This window comes from Zootoca vivipara, chromosome 3, assembly GCF_963506605.1.
Source record: "Zootoca vivipara chromosome 3, rZooViv1.1, whole genome shotgun sequence".
Classification (NCBI taxonomy): Eukaryota; Metazoa; Chordata; class Lepidosauria; order Squamata; family Lacertidae; genus Zootoca; species Zootoca vivipara.
This window is the reverse complement of record NC_083278.1, coordinates 100,949,011-100,964,605: the sequence shown is the minus strand read 5'-3', so window position 1 is coordinate 100,964,605 and position 15,595 is coordinate 100,949,011. Positions and strand designations below refer to the sequence as shown.

The window sequence follows — 15,595 nt, the reverse complement described above, 5'->3', positions numbered from 1 at the left end:
GTTCTGTTGATAAGTGAGAGGTAGAATAAATAAGATGGAAGCAAGGGTATTTCGTCACACCGGGCGCCTAAAGGTGTATAATGAAGGTGCCAGGAGAGCATTCCGCAAATGGAGAGCCCTTAACTCCGAGCCGGCCTGGCTTTCAGCAACAGCACTCGAGGGTTGGCTGATAGGACAACCGCAATTCCCCTGGTAGGAGAAGGGGCTGGCACAGGCCTCAATCGCCAACTGCCTGTGCTGTGTGCCCCTTACCCGGCCTGCCCCACCTCCCGCACCATACCTCCCCCCCCTACCTTGAACCACTGCGACTCCCTCCCCGCTCTCTCTGCTCCTCCTCTTCCCATGCACATCCCACAAAGAACCCCGGATTTAAACACATACAAGTTAAAAAGAGTTTTAAACATTTTAAATGTTGAGTTCATGATAACAAAACCAAAAGGTGCATGCCCCAAAACCATGCTTTCACAACTGCAGTCAGCCAGGGCCGCACCCTCCTAGGCTGGGTGGAAGAGGCCTGCTTTGCCAGGCAGGGAGCAGGTCCCACAAGACTCACACCCCATAATGCCATGGAGTGACACCGTGTCAGGGCCTTCTTGGTTGAAGTAGTGAGCAGCTTGTAACCACCAATAACTTAGGGTTGGTGTTTTTGCTATAGGCCGCACCTATAATGATGCCAAGTGTGTTTGTGTGGGGTCGGGAGCCTCCCCCTTGCCCTTGTGGACCACAATATATGGTGGGTGAGCGAGTGTTTGGCTTGGTCGCGCGCACTTTGTATAGGTCTACTCTTTTGTCAAAGTCACTTGAGTAACGCAGATGGAGTCCAAAGAGAAAAGTCTTGATAACAGTTTGCTGAGGAAACGGAACAAAAGCTGCGTACATTTTGAGGAAAATGTAACAGAAAGGTTTTTTTTCCCCTTAGGTCACGCCTTGTACATAGAGACAGAGAAGTACAACCAAGCATAAAATTTTCCTCAGAATCACACACCAATCAGAGCACATGTTACCTCAGCAAAGGCCATGCCACTCTGCCACACCTCTACCTGTTTCCCTGTCGACTAGCTGACTTTAGCACAAATATAGGACTACGATTTCAAGATCCTGAGTTACTCATGATGGGCACCCCACTTCTCAGAAAGAGGCGGCAGCAATTTGTTGGCTTTTACCTCTGTCCTTGCCCTCCATTGTGCTTCTGAGATCTCTTGTGTGTCCCTTGGCCTCAAATATTGAGATTTGTTTTTTCCTCCTCCTTTCTTTAACACAACAGAATCACATATAGCTTCTCTAAAGTCAGTTCCTTCTTTATTTAGATCTTCAGAATCGGAAGAGGAAACAAACGAAGAGGAATGGGAGCCCAAAAAGAAAGTTGCAAGGAAGGCCAGGGTGCCCAAAGCAAAAGTGCCGAGAGCGAAAAAACCCACTGCAGCTGCCCAGAAGAAACCAGCTGTGCCTAGGAAAAGGACCAAGAAGGTGGCAGTAAAAGAGGAATTGGTAAGTCGTAGAATCTAGGAAGCAGTTTACTTTTCAAAGCATTGGAAAGAGTGGATAACAATTGTCGTAAAGGTAAAGGACCCCTGGGTGGTTAAGTCCAGTCAAAGACTACTTTGGGGTGCTCATCTTCAGGCCAAGGGAGTCGGTGTTTGTCCACTGGCAGGTTTTTTGTCATGTGGCCAACATGACTAAACCGCTTCAGGCACATGGAGGACCGTGATGAGTGCCAGAGCGCACGGAAACGCCATTTACATTCCTGCCACAGCGGTACCTATTTATCTGGTTGCACTGGTATGCTTTTGAACTGCTTAGGTTGGCAGAAGCTGGGACAGAGCAACAGGAGCTCACCCCGTCACGCAGATTCAAACCATTCACCTTCAAGCGCAAGAGGCTCAGTGGTTTAGACCACAGCGCCACCCATGTCCTTGTAAAAATAAATTTCTGTGGGAGCAGGGGGTCTACACTTGGAGATCCCCAGGCACCCCCAAACTTTGGCCCTCCAGATGTTTTGGACTACAATTCCCATCATCCCTGACCACTGGTCCTCTTAGCCTAGGGATCATGGGAATTGTACGGCAAAACATCTGGAGGGCCGCAGTTTGGGGGTGCCTGCCACACCCAGTTTGATTTTTTCACAGGTGCCTGGGGGAATTTTACTTCTCTATAAACGGTATGCTGTAATTCTATGCTTATGTATTTGGGAGAAAGTCCCACTGAATGCAATGGGGCTTACCTCTGAGCAAAGATGTACAAGAGCGGAGTGGTAAAAGTGAAAAAGACTCCTGAGTCCACAGTCTAAAGTTGTGCAGACCCTTTGCTGTGTGCATGCAGAACTTCATGCAAGCAGAATCTGACCTTTCATTTTGTTCTGGGCATCAGATGAATTTATGTTGCACAGACAGCACAATCCATGACTTTGGAAGAGAATGGGAAAGCCTCTGAACACATGAACAACATAAGAGCATGCTGGATCAGGCCAATGACCCATCTAGTCCATCATCCTGCTCCCAGAGCTCCTTAAGCAGGACCTGAGCACAAGAGCTCCTCTCCTGTGGCTTCCAGCACAACCGAGCCATTGCAGTTAGTAGCTATCAATAGGTCTAGTCTCCATGAATTTGTCCAGTCCTCTTTTAAAGCCACCCAAGTCGGTGGCCATCGTTTTGGAGTTATTACTTTTGCACCTCCAGATCAGACATGTCCAACCGGTTGATCGCGATCGACAGATAGATTGCCATGGTGCTCCAGGTTGATCGTGGAATTAAATAAAGTGATCCCCGGGATGCTCCTGATCGATTGTTGGATTAAAAAAAGATTGTTGGATTAAAAAAAACGATTGTTGGATTAAAAACAGTGGGCAATGAATGTCCGCGCTCTCCGGTGCTAGGTTCCTTTGCCGCCGCTACCGCTGGGAAAGCTTGTATCCCCTGCAGTGGCGATAGAGTGGGGGAAGAAGGGAGGGTGGCGGGGCCACCCTCCCCCTCCCAAAAAAGCTCAACAACCCTGGGCAAAGCTCCCCCAAACAAGCTCTTGCCAATGACAATGGGTAGATTTCTTTATACTGGGAGTAGATCACAGTCTCTTGGGAGTTGGACGTGCGTGCTCTAGATCAGGGGTGGCCAATTCCCAAGAAACCTTGATCTACTCACACAGTTAAAAATTGGCAATGATCTACCCCCTTTTGCAGGGTTCAGGTCAAAGTTGAGCTTTTTTTTTTTAGGAAGGAAAGCCCTGCTTTTTAGGGGTTCAGGTCAAAGTTGTTGATATTTTTTTAGGGATAAGGAAAACCCTGTTTTTTAGGGGTGATGGGGAAAGTTGTTGAGCTTTTTTTTAGGGGAGCCAAAGTTGATGAGCTTCTTTGGGGGGAGCCAGTGATCTACTGGTGACCTACCACAGATGTCCAGTAATCTACCGTACTTGTATTGAAATAAAAAATAATTCTGTCTAAAAATATGGTTCAAAAGCTTTAACTCACAGAACTTAAACTCAAACAACTTAATAACAAAGTTAAATTCACAAGGCTCTCCTTCTTTTCCTACTCTCACTGTAGAGGAAAAAGCAAAAGAAAAAACGACACAGACATTTGGATACAGTAAAAATATATTGCTTATTGCATTCAAATTATTATTTAGTACATCTGTTACTGTTGTTTTAAAACATTTGACTTAAAAAGTATCAAAGGTCGAAAAAGTGAGAAAGGAAGAGAAGGGGGGTTGGGGAATGGGAGGAAGGGGAGACATAGGGTAGCTATAAGTTTGATGTATTTTATAAGTTGACTTTGTATCTCGGCTGGAAAGTTTTTTGTATTCATATGTATTGGGGGGGGAATAAAAATAAAATAACAAAGTTACATTCACTTAGTGATGCATTTTTGTTTTGAAGTGTCAGGAATAGCTCTAGTGGCTTTAGCCCAAACGTAGCAGAGTTTTCTGCACAGCGCAGAAGCTAGTTGAGGTGGAAATGACTAGTCGGCTAGACACAGAATAACTATTTACAGGATTTATTAAAAGAAAATAAAACCAGCAGAGTTTCTGCATACAAAGCAAAGCAAAATAAATCCTTTCTCTCTCTCTCTCTCTCTCTCTCTCTCTCTCCCTCTCCCTCTCTCTCTCTCTCTCTCTCTCTCTCTCTCTCTCTCTCCAACCATACGCAGCACTCCTACTCCTAACACCCACAAGAAAAAACTGTGCTAGCATTCCTAGATAACAGTGTTCAGTGCTGGTCATTAACCAATCAGAGAGCTGTTGCCAGGCCAGGCAGACCTTGGCTTTCTGCCAAGAGTAAATTGACACTGCCTTGAGTTAATTGTGTGAAGCAAGAATCTGTAAGTTTCCCATGAGAACCAATTAACAGAAACAGAACAGTTATGCTTATGGAAAGGCCAGAACCCAAAGCAGCTTCTGGCATATCCATTTATGACTCTTGGAGCTAGGCTGAAACTGGGTTCATCGTGTGACTAGGCCGTGCATCGTCCGTGCGCTTTATCTCTCTTTATTTTATCAACGTGCATTCTAAACGTGTTTTTGGTGGCTTGGGCAGGACACATCGGTGCCAATTGCTGCTCCTGGGGGGAACGAAGATGCGTTTCATCTGCTGCAGCCTAAAGAGGAGGAAGATGTCGAGCCGAGATCTGCAGCCCGCAAGCTCCCCGTGAAAGGACGCCCAGCTCACAGCCTGGAAAACGCCGAAGGACCCTCCACAAGTGCCGCGGCAACGAAACGGAAAGTGAAGTCGGAAGAGCCTGAAGAAGATTTTACATTCGACGAGCCTCCTTTAAAAAAACCAAAATCAGCCACATGTCCTCAGGGAAAGCCTGTGAAATGTGCAGCGAGTGCAAAATTGGACGAAGAACATAAAATGAACTGGGACATTGTGCAGGTATGAGATCTTTTCCCTTTCATAACAAAGCTCACATAAACCTGTTGCGGCATAAAGAAAGCCTGTGGTCTGGACCGAGGCATAAATTTGGTTTCTGTTGTATATAATGGCAGTGCTGGATGTATTCCAGGAAGCAAATTAGCCTTTATTTATTTTTTATAAAATAAATTGCATACTTTCCCCTGTTCTAATGAGAACCTACCCTGAGCGAAAGCAATGGTGCAGGAAGGTTACAATTAGTGTTGGGTTTCATGAGGGAATATCAAAAAGAGGTCATTCAGATAGTTGTGAACAGAATGCGGGGCAGGGGGGGCGGGATAGGAGGTTTCTGTTTTTCAAACTATCCAACTTGGCGTTACAAACTCCACAGGTAGGGAGATATTGAGAAATTAAAAAAAGAATGGTGTGTCTTGTTCACCTTCATACTGGTTTACAGGTTTTAAAGCTTATTCATGAAAAAGGACGACAGTTTTATAGGTAGTTTATTCTCATTCCCAGGATTTTATACTGGGAATGGATGTAGCTCAGTGATAGAGCATCTGCTTTGCATGCAGAAGGCCCCACTTGAATCCCTGGCATCTACAGGTATGGCTCAGGATTGTCCCCTGCCTGAAACTTTGGAGAGATGCTGCCATTGAGTGTAGACACACCTGGGGTGAATTGACCCAATGAGCTAACTCTAAAAAAGGCAGTTTCCTATGTCCCCATTTTTTTTGAAGCATTGGCTGCTCTGAGGTAATTTTTGAGGTATTTAATTTAAAAACAACAAGAAATCAAAATGGCTTTAATAATAATAATAATAATACGGTAATAATAATAATAATAATACCTAAACATTAGGAAGAACATTAGGAAGAACTTCCTGACAGTAAGAGCTGTTCAACAGTGGAACTTGCTGCCAAGGAGTGTGGTGGAGTCTCCTTCTTTGGAGGTCTTTATGTGGAGGCTTGACAGCCATCTGTCAGGAATGCTTTGATGGTGTTTCCTGCTTGGCAGGGGGTTGGACTGGATGGCCCTTCTGGTCTCTTCAAACTCTATGATTCTATAATAATAATAATAATAATAATAATAATAATAATAAATAATTATTAATAATAAAAATTATACACCGTCCATCTGGCTGGGTTTCCCCAGCCACCCTGGTTGGCTCCCAACAGAATACGATAAAGACATCAAACATTAAAAACTTCCCTAAACAGGACTGCTTTCAGATGTCTTCTAAAAGTCAGATAGTTGTTTATTTCCTTGAAATCTGATGGGAGGGCATCCCACAGGGCGGGTGCCACTACCGAGAAGGCCCTCTGCCTGGTTCCCTGTAACCTCGCTTCTTGGAGTGAGGGAACTGCCAGAAGGTCCTCGGCACTGGACCTCAGTGTCCGGGCAGAATGATGGGGGTGGAGACGCTCCTTCAGGTATACTGGTCCGAGGCCGTTTAGGGCTTTAAAGGTCAGCACCTACACTTTGAATTGTGCTCGGAAACGTACTGGGAGCCAATGTACGGTAGGTCTTTCAGGACCGATGTTATGTGGTCTTGGCGGCCACTCCCAGTCACCAGTCTAGCTGCCACATTCTGGATTAGTTGTAGTTTCTGAGTCACCTTCAAAGGTAGCCCCATGTAGAGTGCATTGGAGTAGTGCAAGCGGGAGATAACTAGAGCATGCACCACTCTGGCGAGACAGTCTGCAGGAAGGAGTAGTACGAGATGGTAGTACTGGTAAACAGCTGCCTTGGACACAGAATTGACCTGTGCCTCCATGGACAGCTGAGAGTCCAAAATGACTCCCAGGCTGCACACCTGGTCCTTCAGGGGCACACGTTTACCAGGATCATGCCTTGCAGCCGCAGAGGTGATTTCCGGCGCTGCAGACATGCTCATAATTATTTGGGGGAAGCCTTGACCGCTTAAATTGGTATCATAAAACTCTAAAATTATGGTGTGGATGTGCGTTCATTTGCTGAAGGCAGGGCTGGCCCAGGACCTTTGCCATTAGAGAGAAAACAGAAAATGCTGTGTGCCCCCTGCCACCTTCTCATCCAGCGGGCGGCTGCTAGCAGACATGCAGTAGAGGAGGAGGAAGTAGAGGAGGAACTGACAAGTGCAGGAGGTGGCAAGAGGTGCGCTTGCCGGGGGCCAGATCTGGCAGCCCTCCCATATGCCTGCAGCCTGCTGCCATGAGGTCACTGCCTCACTTTGCCTCATGGGTGAGCTGGCCCTGGCTGCCCGAGATTGAGATTTTTGGGGGATTGCCAGGCTTATTCTTCACTGCTAGGAGAAAAGAGAAGGAGCTCTTTTGCTTCTGTTGCCTCACACCAGCCTGCCCTCTCCCACACAGTACAGAGGTACCTCGGGTTACAAACACCTCAGGTTACAAATACTTCGGGTTACAGACTCCGCTAACCCGGAAGTAGTACCTCGGGTTAAGAATTTTACCTCAGGATGAGAACAGAATTTGCGCAGCAGCAAGAGGCCCCATTAGCTAAAGTGGTACCTCGGGTTAAGAATGGTTTCAGGTTAGGAATGGACCTCTGGAACGAATTAAGTTCGTAACCAGAGGTACCACTGTACTGGGCTGTACAAGCATATACAGTCATACCTTGATTCTCGAGTTTTAATCCATTCCGGGAGTCTGTTTGACTCCGGAAACGGTTCGAAAACCAAGGCGCAGCTTCCAATTAGCTGCAGGAGTTTCCTGCAATAAGTCGGAAGCCGCGTAAGCCACATCAGACATTTGGCTTCCAAAAAATGTTCGCTTCCGAGTTTGCGACGTTCGGGAGCTGATTTGTTTGACATCCAAGGCATTTGACTACCAAGGTACCACTGTACGACAACAACCCTCTTTTGTGAGAATCCCAATTGACTTGCTGGGCTTCTTATTTACTGTTTCAGGTCTTGTCGCAAAGGACTGGTGTTGAAGAATGGGTGTGTGCGAACATAATCCGCCTCTTCAACGATGACAATACTATTCCTTTCATTGCCCGGTATCGAAAAGAGCTTATAAACAACATGGAGGCCGATGCGTTGCGTGAAGTGCAGCAGACGCTGGAAGAACTACAGTATGCCATTTATTATTTATACCCCGCCCATGTGGCTGGGTATCCCAGCCACTCTGGGCGGTTCCCAAAAGAATATTAAAATCATGATAAAACATCAAACATTAAAAACTTCCCTAAACAGGGCTGCCTTCAGATGTCTTCTAAAAGTAAGATAGTTGTTTATTTCCTTAACATCTGATGGGAGGGCATTCCACAGGGCGGGTGCCACTACCGAGAATGCCCTCTGCCTGGTTCCCTGTAACCTCACTTCTTGCAGTGAGGGAACCAACAGAAGGCCCTCGGCGCTGGACCTCAGCTGAGCAATGGGAGTGGAGGTGCTCATTCAGGTACTGTATACTGGGCTGAGGCCATTTAGGGCTTAAAAGGTCAGCACCAACACTTTGAATTGTGCTCGGAAACATACTGGGAACCAGTGTTAGATCTTTCAGGACCGATGTTATATGGTCTCAGTGGGCATTTCTAGTCACTAGTCTAGCTGCCACATTCTGGTTTAATCATCATCATAATGAATTTATTAAAAATGAAAAAAACATGTCCAAGTTTTCTAGGCAACACAAATGGATGTCTAAGAAACGTTACTTAGGGAATTGGTTTCTAGGAAAGGAGGTGCCTCCCCTAAACTTAGAAATTGTTTTCAGGTGAGGAGAAAGGTACATAAGGGGCTGTCAGCCATGTAGCTCAGTATTGTCTACACTGACCCACAGAGGCTCTCCAGGGTTTTAGGAAGCAGTCTCTCCTAACCTTTCCTAGAGATGCTGAAGATCTAACCTGAGACCCTCTGCATGCAAACAAGTTGCTCTATCCCTACGCTGTGGCTCTTTCCCAATGCTCCAGAAGTACATTGCCTTCTTACAGGCCTTTAGGTTGGGAGAGATAGAGTATGTTGTTGTTGTTGTTGTTGTTGTTGTTTAGTCATTTAGTTGTGTCCGGCTCTTCGTGACCCCATGGACCAGAGCACGCCAGGCACTCCTGCCTCCCGCAGTTTGGTCAGACTCATGTTGGTGGCTTCGAGAACACTGTCCAACCATCTCGTCCTCTGTTGTCCCCTTCTCCTTGTGCCCTCCATCTTTCCCAACATCAGGGTCTTTTCCAGGGAGTCTTCTCTTCTCATGAGGTGGCCAAAGTATTGGAGCCTCAGCTTCAGGATCTGTCCTTCCAGTGAGCACTCAGGGCTGATTTCCTTCAGAATGGATAGGTTTGATCTTCTTGCAGTCCATGGGACCTTCAAGAGTCTCCTCCAGCACCATAATTCAAAAGCATCAGTTCTTCGGCGATCAGCCTTCTTTATGGTCCAGCTCTCACTTCCATACATCACTACTGGGAAAACCATAGCTTTAACTATACGGACCTTTGTCAGCAAGGTGATGTTTCTGCTTTTTAAGATGCTGTCTAGGTTTGTCATTGCTTTTCTCCCAAGAAGCAGGAGTCTTTTAATTTCATGACTGCTGTCACCATCTGCAGTGATCAAGGAGCCCAAGAAAATAAAATCTCTCACTGCCTCCATTTCTTCCCCTTCTATTTGCCAGGAGGTGATGGGACCAGTTGCCATGATCTTGGTTTTTTGATGTTGAGCTTCAGACCATATTTTGCGCTCTCCTCTTTCACTCTCATTAAAAGGTTATTTAATTCCTCCTCACTTTCTGCCATCAAGGTTGTGTCATCAGCATATCTGAGGTTGTTGATATTTCTTCCAGCAATTTTAATTCTGGGTTGGGATTCATCCAGTCCAGCCTTTTGCATGATGAATTCTGCATATAAGTTAAATAAGCAGGGAGACAATATACAGCCTTGTCGTACTCCTTTCCCAATTTTGAACCAATCATTTATTCCATATCCAGAGATAGAGTATAGGAAATGCATTAACTTCTGTGGAGCTGGCTTGGCCACTGCCAGTTTGTCCAGGATAGATTGTAGAACCTGTCTGAGATTCCATAGTCTGCTCCAAAGTTTTGGTGGAGCTGAATGAATTAGCTCCAGTTCAGGACAGTTTATGGACACATTACTTTGGCTTGGGAAGTTGCCCTTTCTGTTGATGAAGTGGGACACTATGTAAATATAAGACACTGTGTCCCTTGCAGTTGCAAAGTTCATGTAAATTTCTTTCTTCACACTAGGAGATGCCTGCAGAATTAGGAGTGAAATAAAAAAATTCCTTCAGTAGCACCTTAAAGACCAACTAAGTTTTTATTTTGGTATAAGCTTTTGTGTGCATGCACACTTGCACACGAAAGCTTATACCAAAATAAAAACTTAGTTGGTCTTTAAGGTGCTACTGAAGGAATTTTTTTATTTTACTTCGACCCAGACCAACACGGCTACCTACCTGTAACCAGAATTAGGAGTGGTTTGTCTACATGTGTATTAATTGGTATGACATTCATTTTTGTTGCTTTTTAATCTTAGGACTGTCGCGAAAAAGGTTCATGCTTCGATCCAGAAGCTTAAGAAAGAAGGAAAGCTCTCGGAAAGCCTTTTGACTGCTTTATTAAACTGCAGAACCTTGGAGGAGTTGGACCACGTGGTTAGTATCTTCTTTTTAAAATGTAGATTCAGTAGATTCTTTTAAAGCAGTGTTTCATCAAACATCCACGCGCCTATCCACAAATGTTTTGTCTTCTGAGAACCTCTTCCTCATTGCAGAGGATTATGGGGTGAATACTAGGATGCATTCTTAATTAGGAATGTAGGAAGAATGCCTTATGCCAAGTCAAACCATCTGGCTCAGCACTGTCTAGAAGAATGTTTTCATAAGGCTCAGAGTGTACTGTTTCATATAATTGTTATGCAAAGCATTCTGTGTACCTCTTAGCTGTGGAACTGTGATTTTTGCTATGAACATTCCTTGTAAAGTGCAAAAAGATAATGGGAATTGGTGGCAGAAAAATTCAAAGTAAATATTTATTTAAAGCATTTATAAATTGATACTTAAAAACATCCAGCTGGTTCTCTCTCTCTCTCTCTCCCACCCCCCCCCCCCCCCCGAGACACACACACATATATGAATGAAACAAAAATATACAGTGGAACCTTGGTTTTCAAACGTGATCCGTTCTGGAAGTCCGTTTAACTTCTGAAACGTTAAAAAACCGAGGATCAAAAAGTGTCACCAAAGTGAATAGAGAAAATTGAGAAACATGCCGCAGAAGATGTTCATCTTCTGAGGTGCATTTGAAAACAGAAGCATTCACTTCCTGGTTTTCAGCATTTGGCTTCCAAAACGTTTGGCAGCCGAGACGTTTGAAACTGAGGTTCTACTTTACATATATTTATGTATAACTATCTATATATTATATATAACTATAATTGAAACAAAAATGCAGCATAAACCTGCAGTAAACAAATAAATCAGGAATTTGGGGATTCCGTTGTGTAAAACAAGGTCCAGTCTTATGGGTCAAGGTAGGGAAATCCTGGGCAACAATATGAGTCTTTACAAGGTGTCTGAAGTAACTGATGGTTCCTGCTTCACGGATTTTTTGTGTGGTTTTTATATTGTCATGCCGTGAAGCGCCCTGAGATCAATGGATGAAAGGTGGTATACAAATTTTAACAACAACAACAGCAGCAGCAGCAGCAACAACAACAACAGCAGCAGCAGCAGCAGCAACAACAACAACAACAACAATATGGTAGAAGGGAGGGCATTCAGATTGCAGGGCCGATGGCAGAAAATGCTTAGAAACACTAACACTAGCTTAGAAAAACAAAATACATATAACCTATATGTGTATCTGGGTAGGCTTGCCTAAACAAAAATGTTTTAACCAGGTTGTGAACGAGAAGAGCCTATTGATGTCAATAGGCAGGCAGTTCCAGAGTGCAAATGCTGCCATGCTAAAATATGGATTACTTACAAGTACAGACTGAATGTTATGTGAATCATATAATAGTGCCAGTTCCACAGACTGAAGTGGCAGGCTGGGCATATGTGGGGTCAGGCGATCCCGTGAACAAGCTGTTCCCAAGCTGTTAAGATGCCAACAGTAGCAAATTTGCAACCAGTGTTGATCTCTGAGCAGAGGCTGACAGGGTCTCACTCCTGTCAGCAACTATGCTGCAGCATCCTTAACTGCAGCTTCCAGATTGAGGGCAAAGGAAGCACTGCATAGATCACAACGCAGTAATCCAACCTTGAAGTCACCAGCGTTCTGTGATATTCTGTAGAGTGTGGTCCCACATGCAACTGCATGCATTTCAAATCTAATGTGTTCTTCACATCCAGCCTCTGTTCTCTCTCCTAGTATGCGCCGTATAAAACGGGAGGCAAAGGAACAAAAGCACAAAGAGCCAGGCAACTGGGATTAGACCATGCTGCAAATTTGCTCATTGAGAACCCAAGAGAACTCAACCTACACTCTTATGTCAAGCCCAGTGTCGAAGGTAAGGGCGTCCTTTACTGAAGCAGAGAGTGCTGTGCAGTGGGTTAGAGTGCCAGGCTAGGACCTAGGAGGCAAGGGTTTGATTCCTCAATCAAACCAGTGTGGTGTAGTGGTTAAGAGCGGTAGACTCGTAATCTGGGGAACCGGGTTCGTGTCTCTGCTCCTCCACGTGCAGCTGCTGGGTGACCTTGGGCTAGTCACACTTCTCTGAAGTCTCTCAGCCCCACCCACCTCACAGAATGTTTGTTGTGGGGGAGGAAGGGAAAGGAGATTGTTAGCTGCTTTGAGACTCCTTCGGGTAGTGATAAAGCGGGATATCAAATCCAAACTCCTCTTCCTCTTCTTCTTCTTCTTACTGGGTGATCTTGGGCCAGTCACCATCTCTCAGCCTAACCTGCCTCATGGGGTTGCTGCGAGGATAAAATGGGGAGTAAGAGAACCATGTACATCACCATGATCTGCTTGGAGGAAAAGGTGGAATAGAGATTTATGTAAAAAAAAACACCAAACTGTCTCAAGAGGCAATGGAGTGCACCTCTGGGGGTGAAGTCAAACTGCTGAGGAATCACAGTGCCTGCTGTGGCTGCAGAGACCGGTAGCTTGCAACTGCTGCCTCCCGTGATGTTTTTGCTGCGAAGTGACCTCTCTCGACACAAGACTGGGCTGCCCAGGAGACAAGAGGAAAGGAAAGCAGAGCAATACGTTTGGCACCAGCTTGCCTATAGGTGTTGCCGGAAGGAGGCATACAAGACGCCATCCCACCACCTTAGGGACTCTACTCTGGATTTGTGTAGGGTTCTCTCCTTTTCTTCTCCCAAAGATGTCCCACTAAGCAGTGGGCACGGAGTGAGTGTAACTGCAATAATAATACAGTAATAATAAATATGCCTGTTGTCTTTGTAGTGATGTATGGAAGTGAGAGCTGGATCATAAAGAAGGCTGATCGCCGAAGAATTGATGCTTTTGAATTACGGTGCAGGAAGAGACTCTTGAGAGTCCCATGGACTGCAAGGAGATCAAACCTATCCATTCTTAAGGAAATCAGCCCTGAGTGCTCACTGGAAGGACAGATCCTGAAGCTAAGCTTCCAATACTTTGGCCACCTCAGGAGAAGAGAAGACTCCCTGCAAAAGACCCTGTTGGATGTTGGGAAAGATGGAGGGCACAAGGAGAAGGGGACGACAGAGGACGAGATGGTTGGACAGTGTTCTCGAAGCCACCAACATGAGTCTGACCAAACTGCAGGAGGCAGTGGAAGACAGGAGTGCCTGGCGTGCTCTGGTCCATGGGGTCACGAAGAGTTGGACACAACTAAAAGACTAAACAACAACAATAAATAAAGCACCAATCATCTATCTGTTGTATGCTCACAGACCTGCTAAAACAGAGCATACAAAGAATAAGGCCCCTATTAATTTCAGAGGCAGATATAATGAAATGAATGGGACGTGTTGCAGTATTGGATGGGAATGATACAGTGGTACCTCGGGTTACAGACGCTTGAGGTTACAGACTCCGCTAACCCAGAAATAGTACCTCGGGTTAAGAACTTTGCTTCAGGATGAGAAGAGAAATTGCGCAGTGGCAGCGCTGCGGCAGCAGGAAACCCCATTAGCTAAAGTGGTACCTCGGGTTAAGAACAGTTTCAGGTTAAGAACGGACCTCCAGAACGAATTAAGTTCTTAACCCGAGGTATTCTGCTTTTGAAGAGGAGAAAATTGCTATTGAAATGTGGTGGTGGTTTTTTAGTCTCCTGTTAAATCACAAATTCCGTATATTTTATTATTAATTGAATTTATCTGTTGATTTTTTTGCAGAAGTCTTTCAAAGTGACGTGCAAAGATTTAAAATGCACATATGCCATAAAATAAACACACACCCACACCAGTAAAAATTCACATAATATGAAGACATTTCATCTAATCACAATACAAGAAGGAAGAAAATATCCTTTCTCACCCTCCTAAAAAATTAATACCAAGACATGCTAAAAATTGCATCAATTTTAAAACCGAAAGCTTGCAAACTATATCTAGCAATGTGTCTCCTAGTGTAATTATAGATAAATCTGTAGGGGGCAATATTAGACAATAAAACAGGCTGGTTTTTATATGATTCTTATAGAGGAACTAGTAAATACTTTTTTCTAGTTCATCTGTGGAGAAGTTTTTCTTGTTCTTTTTTATAAAAAAAAGATTGAGCATTTTTTAAAAGAACAGGTTCTAAATTTGAATCCGTTAGGCAGTGTCTAGCAAAGTAAGGCTACTCAAATTATCCCTACTCAGCACTGATAGTTAAATATAGCTCCTAAATGTTGGAGCACATCCACAATATTGGGGATGTTACCAGGGCATAAAATATAGGAATGAAATGAATAACACAAGGCTCTGTCCATAAGCTTTAATTAGCTTGTGTTTAAGTAAACAAAGTTACCGGTCCAGTCACGCTTCCAGACGTAAATCTTCCCTTTCAGCAGAGCTTTTTTAGCACAGCGGCAAAGAGTAAGGTGAGTCAGCAAGAGTTAATTCAGGAACTCTGGAGCAGGTTGCAAACTCAAAAGGCTTTATTTAGAAAACATAGCCAGGAGATAAGGCAGACATTCTTCATCTCTGGCCAAGTAAAAACTTAAACAAAACTGTGCCTCAGTGCACAAACTTCAGGCATCACTCCTACACACAGCAACCAAAACTAAGAGATAACACTACTGAGAGAAAAAACCGCTCCTAAGAGAAAAAACGCTTGCAAGGAACTGACTATTTATACAGGCTGTCAAACATTCCCGGATGTTTAATTAGGTTCAGCTGCTCAGTGTTTAGAGCGACTAGTATAACTTAACCCTTTAATACCAACACCCCCTCTCGCTCGTGACACTGAGCTGTAACAAACTTAATTCAAATTCAGACCTGAACAGAAATCTTGATGTGATTGCAAACTTAATGCTTTTGTAAAACCATCTGCGAGATTATCTTTACTCGGGCAGTACTGTAGCTTTACCAAACCTTGTTTTACACTTTGATAAACGTTTTGATAACGGATGTCAAGATGTTTCGTATGTGCCTTGAATTGTCCTGATTCAGCTAATCTAATGCAAGGTTGATTATCTTCCCATATTCTGATGGGTAAAGGACATTCCCCAAACAATTCCTGAACCAGTTGTTTATAGAACTCAAGTTCTCTGCAAACATCAGATACTGCATTGAATTCCGATTCAGTGGAACTTAAAGCTAAGAGTGATTGCTTTCGCGATCTCCAACCAATTAATGCATCTCCAAATTTTATAGCCATTCCTGAAACTGATT

The 15,595-nt window shown here is 44.4% G+C and overlaps 1 protein-coding gene across 4 annotated transcripts in view; it reads left to right on the top strand.

Annotated features, from left to right (window-relative positions):
• The window catches only part of SRBD1 (S1 RNA binding domain 1), a 188,435-nt gene that overhangs the window by 7,438 nt on the left and 165,402 nt on the right, over positions 1-15,595 (top strand). For all 4 annotated transcript variants that reach the window (XR_009557389.1, XM_035111184.2, XM_060273045.1 and 1 more), the window contains exons 3-7: positions 1,308-1,488; positions 4,525-4,863; positions 7,751-7,917; positions 10,321-10,438; positions 12,159-12,297. Coding sequence is in view for 3 of the 4 variants with exons in the window: in XM_035111184.2 (XP_034967075.1) it covers positions 1,308-1,488; positions 4,525-4,863; positions 7,751-7,917; positions 10,321-10,438; positions 12,159-12,297 (944 nt within the window). In the remaining variant the exon portion in view is untranslated. The remainder of the gene's footprint in view (positions 1-1,307; positions 1,489-4,524; positions 4,864-7,750; positions 7,918-10,320; positions 10,439-12,158; positions 12,298-15,595) is intronic.